General features: G+C 43.4%; 1 protein-coding gene across 1 annotated transcript in view; it reads left to right on the top strand.

Annotated features, from left to right (window-relative positions):
• The first annotated feature begins 858 nt into the window (after positions 1-858).
• The window catches only part of LOC146035958 (cytochrome P450 2C16-like), a 37,271-nt gene continuing 24,081 nt past the window's right edge, over positions 859-14,048 (top strand). The window contains exons 1-3 of the mRNA XM_083159685.1: positions 859-1,044; positions 8,230-8,389; positions 8,497-8,646. Coding sequence (XP_083015811.1) covers positions 859-1,044; positions 8,230-8,389; positions 8,497-8,646 — 496 coding nt within the window. The remainder of the gene's footprint in view (positions 1,045-8,229; positions 8,390-8,496; positions 8,647-14,048) is intronic.

The following is a 14,048-nucleotide window of genomic DNA, read 5'->3' as shown; positions in this document are numbered from 1 at the left end:
CCATGTTTCAAACAACGCCATACCAAATTTCAGATTGATTCATAGGTTGATGTTTTTTTTCACCACCACAATACACCAGCTCCCTCATCCGGAATTGTTGCGGCCAAATTGCATGAATTGCGCTATGAATTGTTGCCGCATCCACCGTACTTACACGACTTGGCTCCCTACGACTTCTTTTTGTTCCCTAACCTGAAAACGTGGCTCGCGGGGAAAAAAAATCATCTCAAACGAGGAGGTCATCGTCGAGACAGAAGCCTTCATGAGTTTGACAAATCATATTTTTTAGAGGGTTTAAAGTAATGGCCATGAAAGGAGATTATGTTGAAAAATAAATAAAAAATAAAATAATAAAGTCTACACACAGAGTAAATTAAGAATATTCTGAAAATGATAGTTAAATAAGTGAAAAAATAACAAATGAAACCTTTCGCTGAAACATGGATAACGACTGTTAAGAAGTTAAAAAAAAATAGTCATGTATTGTAAAAAATACAGACAAAAATACAAAAAAAATACAACAAAATGTGAAAGCTAAAACATCAAGTGGTTAAATATTGTATAGATTAATAAGTTTATATTTTGCAGGAGTAGACAGGTTATATGTGTTCTTTAATCCTTTTATATACAGGAGGATGAGTCAGTGAGTAATGATTGTGCAGCTCATCTCAAAATCCTTCAGTTTTACATTGAATTGATGGAAACTCTCAGATGAAAGCTAATTAATCTGTGAGGCAGGTAAAAAGTTGTGAAACCTAGAAGGAGCTCTGCCAAATTAAGTCTTATTGATTCTCTGCATAATCTACATAAGCTGGTAATCATTAAATTGGTTTAAATGTTACAGACCACAGAGCCAGTATGGAGATCTTTGGGACAACTGCTCTGTTAGTGATATCATGCCTGGTCATTATGGTTATCAATATAATACGAGGTAGGAAACAGAAGAAGAATAACAGCAGGCTGCCACCCGGACCTACCCCATTGCCCATACTGGGCAACATTCTGGAACTCAACATGAAAGAGGTCTTTACATCACTCTGTAAGGTACAGTAAGTTTATTCATTGCTAATTTATGGTGTGAGTAATAAGGGCGAAATGTAAAAGGGTGCGATTTTTTGGGCATGTTTTAACATCACCCTATATCGCACGTCTAAAATGCGCACATTTTTTGATGAAATCGCAAATCTAATAGGGTGCGCCAGTCATTATTTTAGTATTTTAACAGGTTAACTACAAGTCTAAGGGGGCCCATTAATGCCCCACTGGGACTTGTGGTTTGCCAAGTCCCAGCATGCGAGGGAGGCCTGCTGGGGCTAGTAGTTCAACTGTAAAAAGCAATGTTTTTCATTCTAATTTTGCACAAATTAGCATGGCGTCCACCACCCTGGGATGCCAGGGACAGCGCTGGGCTTCAGACCTGGAGAGGAGACCCCCTTTAATGGGGGGGTTCTGTCTCCCCCATGGACCCCATTCTGGGCTGACCAGCCATAGTGCTCATGGTATGTCCAGGGAGCCCGCAGATGGCTTCTGAAATACGGGGGAACCCTACACATTTTGGGTTTTATTCTAGTTCCTTCGCAATGTGTGGCACCTGCGCATGCACATTAATGCGCATATGCAGACGCTAGGTGGGATCGGGAATTGCACACTTCTAGTTCATCACCCTGTTTGCACATAGCAGTGCGGGCCCCCCACCCACACTGCCCTCCACATGTGGCAGTGGCGAGGGGCTGCGCCCATGAATACGCTGGGCGTTTCCATGCCAATGTGTTTGTGACGCACATGCAGGGGGCAGGCAGCTGACATCAACAGATCACAGCTGCCCGCCTGTTTCCCACACAGGGCACCCGCAGATCTAAGACACCAGAGACACTAGAGAGGTGTCTTTGATCTGCAAGCACTTTCAAAATCATTTGATGGCCGGTGACCATCGAATGATTTTGTCCCTGCACGCAAGGCTTGAGAATGGATGTTTATACAAAACAGCCATTTGCATGCCTGCGGGGGATCACATATTTTGTTAATCAGAATAATGTAGGGTACACACCACGACGACCCGCTCACGATCGACCCGCTCACGATGCACATCGTGAGCGGGTCGTCAGTGTCTCGTCCGACCACGGTGACGCGGGGGGGCACGACCCGCTCACGATGTGCACCGTGAGCGGGTCCGATCCAATGGCGACCCGCACCCGGCTGTATGGTCGTTATTCAGATCCTACCTGCAGCTGGTAGGATCTGAATAACGACCGACCGACCCGCGGGACCGCGCATCGCATCAGTATCGGTCCACACCAGGACAGAAAAGGGCCCAATCACCACACAACCTACATCCAATTGGTCGGAATTGGATCTAGATTGAGGGGATCGGGCCCTAGTCGTCCTGGTGTGTACCCAGCATAAGTTCCTTTGTCCCTGGTATTTTTTAAAACCAGGACTGGTTTAATGAGCCCAGGGCTAGTTATGCTCAGGAGGGGGGACCCCATTCCATTTTTTTTCTATTTTCACATTAACACATTTTGGGGGGGGGGGGCAGAACCATGCACAGATCTCACTGATCTGTGCATGGTTTTGTCAAACTTGCCAGGTTGAACTTGATCTATTTGTTTTGTGATTTTTTTTGGTAATATTTACCAAAAGCCGCACCCTATTACATTTGTGAGTTGTATACTTTATAATGGGAAAAATCTATATGCGAATGGAGGTGTGTGAAAAAAGTGCCATTATTTTTTTATAAAACATTTTTATTGTAGTTTTTCATTGATACACAAGGAAATAAAGTATACAATTTGAAATGGTAACATTGTCCTTTTTTTCCTTATAATATACATTCAGGAGGAACATTATATGAATGTTATGAGCACGAGTGAGGAAAATGTTTACTAATACAGTAAAACATTTGCGAAGTAAACCGATCATTTATAAATTAAAAGGCATTAAAGATCAACATGGTGGGAGGACTGACCTCGGAACCCCTAGTGCCACATACGCAAAACCATCACACACTTGTATATACAGTAGTCAGAAAAAAATGAGGTCAGGGTAATATAATAAGTGAACAAAATTCAAAGCATAAATATTTCCATTTCTAAAGAGATACACAAAATAAACAAGGACGGAGGAATGAGGGAGGGATAAGGGGTACACAAGACTAATAGGTACAGTAAGCTGGAGTGATACACGGAAACATATCATTATTTAACTCATGGGGTCAGTGGGAGATGGTAGCAAGCTATACTTGGGTTACATGCTGTGTGTGGATAATTCACGTACTGTAGGATTGTGTAATAATGGGTATTATGATCAAGGCATACAATGAAGATATGCAGATATCCCATTTAGCCTAAAAGCGAGTCACTCCCTTTTCAATATCCTGTTGTGCAGTATGGCGTTTGAAAAATGAAGATGTTCAGGGGTGCCTTTTCAGTTCTGTTTTAATGAGTACGGGCTTTTCTTCAGCAATGTAACCATGTGGGTTTCAACAGTGCATGTAATCCGTCTCTTGGCAAGACTGTTAGCAATTGATATACATTTCTAATTCTATTACCCAAGACATTATGTGCTGACAATAATGAAAGAATCGAATGGTTACTGTCCATATAAAAAAGGGGAAATTTTTACCACAATTTGCATCCTATTACATGTGCAATATTTGGAAAATGTGCGAATTCGACCAAAAATCGCAAATGTCTAAAAACTGGCACCCTATAACATTTCGCCCTAAGTTTCTAAAATGTATATGAATGTTTACCTGCTGCATTTTTTTGTTACCCCATGGTAGATATGATTCAAACCTTGGGTTACAAATTGCGTATGTTAGAGCATATGTGATTATTAAGAATGCGGTACCCGGCGGAGGGGGGGGGGGGGTGATGTAGAGCGGCGGATGTTAGAACATCCCGCCCTTAGTCATTTGTTTATAGAGAATCTACACAAAATACACCATGCATTTATCAGAATACTACAGAGTTATCGAGAAGAAAAATACATTAGATTGTAAGAAATTTATTTTTATTTCAATTTACCACCAAAACAAACGTCATGGTTCTGTCTTTTGCATAAATCTCACATGATTAAGACCTGATTGCACGGCTGTGAATTGATTGACAGGAAGTAGGCATCTGGGGGTGGTAACTGGCTGTTTAGTGGGAATGCTAAGAAAAACACAGGTGTGCCCAAGAAAACAATGGGAGAGTTCAGGAAACCAATAGGTGTGCCTGAACATTTTACGGGAGGGTGTGTGATGTCAGTTACAGGCCGGATAGGCTTTTTTCCATCACAGTGCCAAGTAAGTCCAGGGTTACGTGGCGTCTGCAATGACTTGTGGCCAGTGTAGAAATCATTAAATGGTGACACTGTTACAATGGGTTTTGGCAGGGCTGGATTAACATAGGGGACGATTGAGCTGCAGCTCCCGGTCCAACTATCTAAACAGGCCCACAGGATCTGCAGATTGTTATGCTGCAGCAGACAGGTATACAAGAATCCTCCTACTGCAGTGTATCAGCACTGTCTGAGGGGGTGGAGCTACCCACAGGTGAGGGGGGCAGAGCTACCTGAGGATGAGGGGCGTAGCTACCTGGGTACATACCTTCAGTGTGTTAGGGAGAGCAGATCCGCCATCCAGCCTTTGAGTGAAAATACAGGGCTTGTGAATGTGTGACAGTGTGTGTGTGGTACGTGCAGGGTCGGTGTAAGGCTTTGCATCACCCTACCTACTACCCCCCCATACTGCCAACAATACCCACTTTCCAACCTCTTAAGGCATACTTGCCTAACATTCTGGAAAAGCAGGGAGGCTCCCAAAAATCAGGTGGTGCTCCCAGCCCCTGGGGAGTGTGGGGAAGGGTGCCTGACAGTTTCCCAACAGTCGGGATCCCGACAGTCATTACCCCGACGTTGGGATCCCGACAGTCAAAACCTCGACGCTCGGGGTCCCGACGGCCACCGGCTAATCTACCTCATGGGGATCCATGACCCCCAGTCCGGGCAGTCGGGATCTCGACGTCGGGCTAATGACTGTCTGGACCATATACCACGCCCTTGGGGAAGTCCCCTGCTTTCCCTGAAGGTCCCCTTTGTCACCCACAACAGAGTACAAGGGCCAGCTAAGTAGGGAAGTATGCCTCTAAGGAAAGTATGGGGGTAAGGTCTTAGAAGTTCCACAGCTGCCACCTGCATTAAATAAAACAAGGATCCTCATAGACATCCTTGGTTTTTTGATAAGCAGATTGGTGGCGCTCCCCCCCCCCCCCAGATCCCTGCACCCGAGACAACTGCCTAAAGCTGCCTTATGGCAGAGCCGGCCCTGGGTAGTCGAACTGGTACATGGGGCATTATGTATAAGGAACGCTGCTAGTGCAGGCCTCATGTATAAGCTGCACTGCTACCGTGCACACGTATGCGGGTGTAATGCTGCTACTGCAGGCATTATGTGTGTGAGCAGCACTGTTTCTGTGAGTATTATGTGTGAGAGCAGCGCTGCTACTGTGAGCATTGTGTGCGAGTGCTGCCGCTACAATGGGCATAGTGGGGCAGATGTATTATAGCAGCGCACATTGCGCCACTGTAATACTTCCTGCTTCGCCTCATTAGCGAGGGATCGCAGGGAGGAAGCCCATTACTGATGGTCACGAGGAGGACGCCTGGCGGGGGATCGTGACGTGGACGTCCGGCAGGGGATCACGAGGAGGATGTCCGGCAGGGGGATCGCGAGGAGGACATCTGGCAGGGGATCGCGGGAGGAGGCCCGGCTCGGGGACCGGGTGGAGGAGGCCTGGCACCGGGGATCATAAGTGGAAAGCACGGCGCCAGTGGATTTCGGACAAGAGGCCCAGCTGGAGCAGAGGTACACATCACATGCTGCTTTAATAGCTTTCACAAAACTTTCAAAGCCCTGCTCTGCTCTCTCCTCTACTCCCTCTCCTCCTTTGCAACCCCTCTCTCGTCCACTACCCCATTCTCTTCTCCTCTACAACTCCCCCTCTTGTCCTCTACCCCATCTTCTCCTCTGCAACCCCCCCTCTTGTCCTCTACCCCCTCTCCTCCTCTGCAACCCCCCCTCTTGTCCTCTATCCCCTCTCCTCCTCTGCAACCCCCTCTTGACCTCTACCACCACCCCCACCCTCTCCTCCTCTGCAACCCCCTCTTGACCTCTACCACCACCCCCACCCTCTCTTCCTCTGCAACCCCCTCTCCTCCTCTACCCCCACCCTCTCCTCATCTACAAACCCCCCTCCTCTTCTATTAAGGTTAGTGTTAGGAGCAGACTTGCTGAAAATGGAAATACTGAGATTATAGGCCCATTTCAGTCCTGATTGCAGTTGTGCGAAGTTGCACAGTGGACAATTATCTTTAGACTGTGCATGCATGCCCACCCCTGTTGTAGCTCGTCCCACCTTTGCCCCCCACTATTCACCTATGCTCCCTGGAAGAGGGGGGCACTGTAATTTATTTCAGTACAAGGCCCCACGGTTTCTGATGGCAGCCCTGCATGGATTGAAAAAGATGAAATAAATCCACAGCGTTGTGTTATATGTTCTTAGTGCTCCAATCTTATATTAAGGATATCTTTTAATAATCCTGATGATAGCTGCAAATAATCACTTTAAAACACTTCCAAATAATATAAAGCCATATTCCTTTTAAAATCATATGTAAAGGAAAGTTCAACAATAAAAAACAAACAATGCAAAAAAATTGCAGAAAAATAAGTACAGAGCTCACCGGACCTTCTGGGTTTCTGTAGTATAGTGTTCCCCAGCGGGATGATGTAATTCCTTGGTTGGAAGCCTCCTCTATTACCATCTACAAGCCCCACTCTCCCCTGGACACCGGAGACCTCAGATATACAGTAGGGCAAATAGACTTAGTGAATATCAGCGGTGAAATCCAGGAATTACACTATTCCACTAGGGGAACACTATACTACAGAAACCCTGAAGGTCCGGTGAGCTCTGTACCTATTTTTCTGCATTTTTTTACATTGTTTATTTTTTATTGTTGAACTTTCCTTTACGTATGGTTTTAAAAGGAAAATGGCTTTTGAAAATAAATGACTGTTTTTATGGAATAAACTAATCCAAATTGGAGTTTTTTCTGGACGGGAGTCCATCTCTGTTGAATAGCAGTATTTGGAAGTGTTTTCAAGTTATCCCTAGGATTGTTTGGAATTGTCTGAAAGTGATTATTTGCAGTTATCATCAGGATTCTTGAAAGATACAGTATCCTTAAGATAAGATTGGAGCACTAAGAACATATAACACAACACTGTGGATTTCTTTCATTTTTTTCTTTCCCCCAAGGATTTGTCTTAAGTCCTTTTTTGTACTCATTGGACACTTCAGATTGTTTTTCAAATTCAGAGTCTAACCTTATTGTCATATTTGCTGATGATTCTACAGTAGTGGGTTTGATCAGTGAGGGGGAGGAGGAGAGTTATAGAATGGAGGTGCAGCAACTGATTAACTGGGGAGAGGTTAATAACTTACACCTAAATTGTAAAAAGACAATGGAGGTGGTCATAGGTTTTAGAATACCCGGAAGATCAACCATTAGACCAGTTTTAAAGGTTTAGGAGGTGGAAAGGGTTACTAATATTAGATTCTTGGGTACTACATTTACTAAGGATTTGTTCACATACCGCTATAGCAGTTGGAAGGCTCAGCATCACCTTCTTTTTTTTTTTTGCGGACACTGCGAGCAGCAGGGTTTTCTAGGCCAATTATTTCTATTGCTGTATATTTGAGAGTCTGTTGACTTATGCCATTGCGGTATGGTATGGGAATTCTATGTTTTCTGATTGGAGATCCCTAGATAGGATGGTCAAGGCCACAGAAATATTTATTGGCCAACCCTTGCCTAGGCAGATATTTTTGTAACAAAGGAGAAAAGTTAAAGCTAATAAAATTATTTTAGATCCTAGCCATCATTGTTATTCTCTTTTCTCCCTGTTGCACTCTGGGAAATGTTATAGGTGCTTAGGTTGCCATACTAGTCGGTTGCGAAATAATTTTTTCCCATTTGTGAGTACTTATTTCCCATTTCTCTTCTTCCTTGGAATTTTACTTATGTATTTTTAATGTTGATTTGATATATTTGGTACTGAACAGCTACAATGTAAATTAATCTATACTTTTATCATGTTAAAGTTAAATCTGTGTTATAAATGAGTCATGTACATTTAGATTGAACTAATGGGAGTGACAGTATTGGTTGTCTCCCATGTAGCTCAGTGAAAAGTATGGTCCAGTATATACCTTCTACATGGGAATGGAACCGGTTGTGGTGCTCTGCAGCTACGATGCCGTGAAGGAGGCTCTCATTGACCATGGGGAGGAGTTCGGTGGCAGAGGGCATATGCCACTGTTGGACAGGATAACCTGTAGAGGTCAGGACTTTTCATTTCATGGCTTAGCCTTCAAACAAAAACTTGACAATTCTATATAGAGTTTTATATTTACCATAGTGATTTACTGTACTATTACATTATATTAGGTGTGGCCACGAGTAATGGTGAGCGCTGGAGACAGCTAAGACGTTTTACTCTGTTGACTCTAAGAAGTTTGGGGATGGGTAAAAGAAGTATTGAAGAAAAAATCCGGGAAGAGGCCCAGTGCCTTACTGAAGAATTCAGGAAAAGTAATGGTGAGTACTTCTTATAAATCATACAGTGTTATCAAAACCATTGGTGTAACTACTATTGGTGCAGGGGGCGCACCTATAGTGGGGGGTCCCCCATCCCTGTCAGACTTACATGTGTTATATAAATGTTTCACCATTGGGTGGTACATAGGGTCTCTTACAAACTTTTGCAATGGAGGTTTCAAATATCTAGTTATCTTCTTTAGTAAAACCGTAGCTATAGAAAGTGCACTGTTATGGACAAAATATATTGTTGATATATAGCTCTCTCCATAATGTCACTATAATACACCACACCACAGCACACACTACACACATAGGATGTAATTTACGTTCGGTATTCCATCATATTGTGCACTACGTAACCCACGTGCCTTGATGCATGCAAGTAGGTCATGATTTCCTCTAGTGCTGCAAAAGAAGATGGAATAGTTGCATACTGTATAGGATCATATATGCAATGGTAAAGAGATGATTAAAATTAGGGTTTTTTTGTATAGTATGGGTTAATGGATTTAATTGGCTTTTGCAGAAAACGGTTTCAAATTAGATAAAGGTGAAACAGGGGTTAAAGTGGGGAGGAACTGGGTGGAACGGAGTTTCCAAAATCAAAGAAGAAAAGAGGAGATGTCCTGTATCGGTGCACCAAATAAGAGTAAAACTTAACCTTTATTATTTATTTTTTAAGAACGAAGTTCGACATATAACAAAAAAACAGGGGTGGGGTTCACACAATTTAAAACCAAGGTGGCAGGCAGATGTTGCAAGAACTTTAATCAATACTGATGTGTCTTAGAAACAGTGTGTTCCTGGTCTGTACAGAAAAAGAAATATAATCTGACAGGCCAGGTTATTTATGTGAGGGCGGGTTTATTTCACAAAAACCTCTTTTGTGCTGAGCTCTCAGTGACGCATGCTCACATATCAATGAGTGGGGTTGGCACGTCTACAGAATGGAGGTAACATCGGATGGTGATAAACACACACTGGGGTAATTGAACAGTGTATGAGTGAACTATCACTTTTAACTCCTGATAGGAGGATCCCTTCGATGCTGTGGCCCCCTCTGTATTGGCGTGCTTAGCTGGTGCAGACTGCCCACAACCTTCTAATGCAGGTTGCCTCGTGTACAGAGGTACACTATTCAGCGTGGAAACGCTCTATTGATGCATAGTATGGGCTCCCAGTGGCGGGGGTTAAATTTACAAGTAATCAGTGCACCACCTGGGTATCTTGCTGCACAAGTGCATTGGAGTCACCTCCAAGTGGACTTAACACACTCAGTCGTGAGCGCCTTTACAAAGGCTATTGCGGCAAGTCACTGTCTAAGTACATAATCAAAATGCATAAATATGAAAAATAATAAAGACTGCAAACATCTGCCCACGCACCGCTAGCCGGCACGCGCTTCGCAGATTCAGCGTTCACCCCTACTGTTGTACTCAGTACATGAAATACAACAATCAACCCTATGGGATACACCTATTTCCAATTGTGTCTTGTGCGACTAACAAAACCCCTCTTGTACTCTACTGGAACTGAGTTTCACCACCTGTAATGGTAGGGGGGAATCAGTTCCACCTCCATCACATAATTACAAAAGAAAAGCCTGTCTCAGAAGCTTCCTTTTTCTGGCACGGCGTATGAGATATCCTGCCATTTCCGTTGCTGAAGTGAACAAGAGAGGAGAGGAAGCTACTGGAGGGAAAGAGATAGAGAAGTGTGTAATGGGCACTAACTGTGGACATTTTGTGTAAGGGGTACTACTTCTGTGGGCATTATGTGTATAAGCAATACTGCTGTGGGCAATATTTGTAAGTGACATTACTGTGTGGCATACATGTATAAGGAATACTACTGTATAGTGTAACTGGAATAAGGGGCAAAAAAATAATAAGGGGCATTACTTTATAATATGTACAATATGAAACAGGGTCACTACATGTGGTGTATTGTGAATATGTTTGTGCTACTGGCATAATTTGAATTGGGGGTGTTAATTTGAGGCCACTGTGCTTTTATAGAGTACGGAAGGTTGGGCACAAATTTTGTAATTTGCAAGGGGTGCTGAAAACCCTGGCCCTGGTACAGGTTCCTTCTATTGGGTGGAGGGGGAGGATGGATGGTGGCAGGGGAAATGGCAGGGTCTCTCCAGGACCTCTTTAAGCCCTGAGACGGAAAGTGGGTGTCATTGTTGTAACATTGATTGCTGCCTAAAAATATATACAACCATTTATACCTCATAAATGATATGTAAGTTTACAAGTAATTGTAACATGGGGCCTTATTCTGGTTCACTCTCAGAGGCAAATTCCTTCTCAAATGGACAAAACCATGTGCACTGCAGGTGGGGCAGATATAACATGTGCAGATAGAATTAGATTTGGGTGGGGTTTTTCTTCAAAGTAAGATCTACATTGCAGTGTAGAAATAAAGCAGTCAGTATTTTCCCTGCACAGAAACCAAATAACTCACCCAAATCGAATTCTCTATGCCTATGTAACATCTGCCCCCCTGCAGTGCACATGGTTTTGTCCATTTGAGAAGGGATTTGCATCTGAAAGTGAACCAGGGTGATAGAAGACTTGCGCCCCCCAAGTTCAACCTTTTACAGGATCCGTTAGGGGTGTCTAGACACCACCTCTTATGGAAGAGAGTTCCATACTTTTACTGCCATGACCATAAGTAAGTTCTTCCTTTGAAGGCTACGAAATATTCTTTCCTCCAGTCAGAGTTCATATCCATGTGTCCTAAGGGGTGTACACGATTAGAAACTTTGACGGGAGATTTTGACTAGGTAGTCAAAATCTCCTAGATGGTTAAGGGGTGTACACACGGAGCAATCCTTCTAAGCGATTTTGACTACATAGTCAAAATTGCTTAGAAGGTTAGTAAAGATCTTTACATTACCAGGGACGTCCAGGAACAGAGCATTTTTTCCCTGAAGGAGAGGGTCAGTAGGCAACCATGGGCTAGTTGCTGGACTAAACCAGTTGCTGGGGCCGAATCCATTTGTCCAGTACAAACTGTCATGCCTGGTGTTTGTGTGAAATTAAAGATTAGGAACTTTGTCAACATATGTGGGTAATCAGGTATGGATGCAGAGTCCAGAGCCCAAAGGTGTGACCAATGTCGGAGTAAACAGGAATAAAATCAAGATTGTTTTTGGGAGTGTGATTCAGCGCTCGAGGTCTTGTGAGTGTGTAGATGGTTGTATTGATGTTGTTAGCCTTTTTACTAGGTTAACTGAATCTGTCTAATGCTGTAGCACTTGATAATGTTTGCAACAGTGCAAAAAAAGGGAGAAGGGGGGGAGGGAGAGGCCAAGGGCACTGGGCTATTGCGACAGGGGGTGAGAAGGCATGCTCCAATCAACACAGTAATATGTATGTATACCGTTATGTGGTTGTGGAGGTGCTCCCAGGGAGTAGGGTGAATGTAGACAAAGAAGTTAGATATCCAAGAGAGGATATCAAAAAAGTCTCCCGGGTGGGGCACAGCCTAATGTTTGCAACAGTGTCAGAATGGGTGCAGTGCTTGTGTAATGGTGCAATATAAATGATACAAATAGGTAGTTGTTTTTAAAATATGTATATCAAGCAGGGGCTGGCTGGCAAAGTTTAGCCTGGGGGCATGCACAAAGGACAGGCCCATGAGTGGCAGCCCATCCTCCACCTCGCATCTACATATATACATGCACCGCCTCTCTAATACATACAGCACCACTATCATACATACATACTCTGGCACTCTCATACATACACCATCACTTTCATACATACATATACCGGCACTCTCATACATACACCATCACTTTCATACATACAATCTCTGGCACTCTCATACATACATACATACATACAAACTCGGGCACTCTCATACATACATACATACATACATACATACATATGTACATACTCTGGCACTCTCATACATACATACATACTCTGGCACTCACATACATACTCTTGCACTCACATACATACATACATACATACATACTCTGGCACTCACATACATACTCTGGCACTCTCATACATACTGTACATGCATACACTGCTGCTCTCATACATACACACACACACACTGCTGCTCTTATGCATACATACTGTTCATACATACATACAATACATACATTGCTGCTCTCATACATACATACACTGCCTCTCATATCAATCCAATCATATATACATCAACACACCTCATTCAAATCCATACATATATATAACACCACCATCCCCCCTCCCCAACAATACAACAAAACGGCTACATAAACAATTACAAACACCAACTACTCCCAATACAACATTAGTGCGGCTCCATATGTATATACAAACACCCCCCTCCCTGCCCTCCGCAGTCTCACTCACTCACTGACACCACCTTCCTATTCAGCCACTACTCCAGTGTGCAAGAAAGGGCTGAGTCCTTACCACTGGGCTGGGCTGGCAGCCTGCTACCATCCAATAATCATGGTGCAATTTTACGTCCATATTTATGCTGCACTGTAATACTGTATAAGTGACCCGTAGCAGCCTCCTGCCCTAGGCATGTCCTCAGTGCAGGAGGCCGGCGGCCATGTTTCTGGAGACCAGAAACCAGACTGGTCAGCCGTGGCTGCAGCAGCAGCCTCAGAGCAAGGTGGCCCGCACACAAATCGATTGAGCAGCCCGGGGGGCACATGGCACCCTGCCCCCCCCCCAGCCCAGCCCGCCCCTGATATCAAGGCACTCTGGACAATGGCTAATTTGAAGTCAGAGAATATAAAATATATAAATGATGACTAGATGACCGCTATACCATGAATATAGATTTTTTATATTCTTAGAATATATGGTGAGCAATAATAATTGTAGGATTTAATAAGAACAATTTGGGCATATATGACAATGTAAAATAATTGTGAACATATGGCAAACAATAATAATTGCAGGATTTGATCGAATGAATTTGGACATATATGACAATTTAATCTAATTGTGAAAAATGATTGCATAAAAAATAGAGCAAACTAAGAATTATAAAATTATAATATATAATAGAAAATAAATACGCACTTCAGTAATTAAAGTATTAAAGCAAGGTAATTAAGCAGATTGCAGCTGATAATGGGTGTGGCTGATTTTCTGTGAGACTTTACTGAGTAAGCTTCTCAGTCCAGTCTTTGGGGGCGAAATTAGTTCTCTTTCTATTGTTGCTGGATTAAAGCAAGCATTAAACCAAGGTAATTAAGCAGAATGCAGAATGGAGGCAACTTTGGTTTGTACACGGCGTGGCCAAGGCCCAGTGGCATAAGTTTGTCCCAGTGGCCCGGAGGCAAGATAAATATTGCAAGACGGGTCATGGGTTCTAATACACGGTGTGCCACTTGCAAAAATTATATTAGGAGGGGGAGTCAGCCACTG

This window comes from Crinia signifera, chromosome 9 (assembly GCF_055691185.1).
Source record: "Crinia signifera chromosome 9, ASM5569118v1, whole genome shotgun sequence".
Lineage (NCBI taxonomy): Eukaryota > Metazoa > Chordata > Amphibia > Anura > Myobatrachidae > Crinia > Crinia signifera.
The sequence above is the reverse complement of the archived record's forward strand: the minus strand, read 5'-3'. Positions and strand labels throughout refer to the sequence as shown.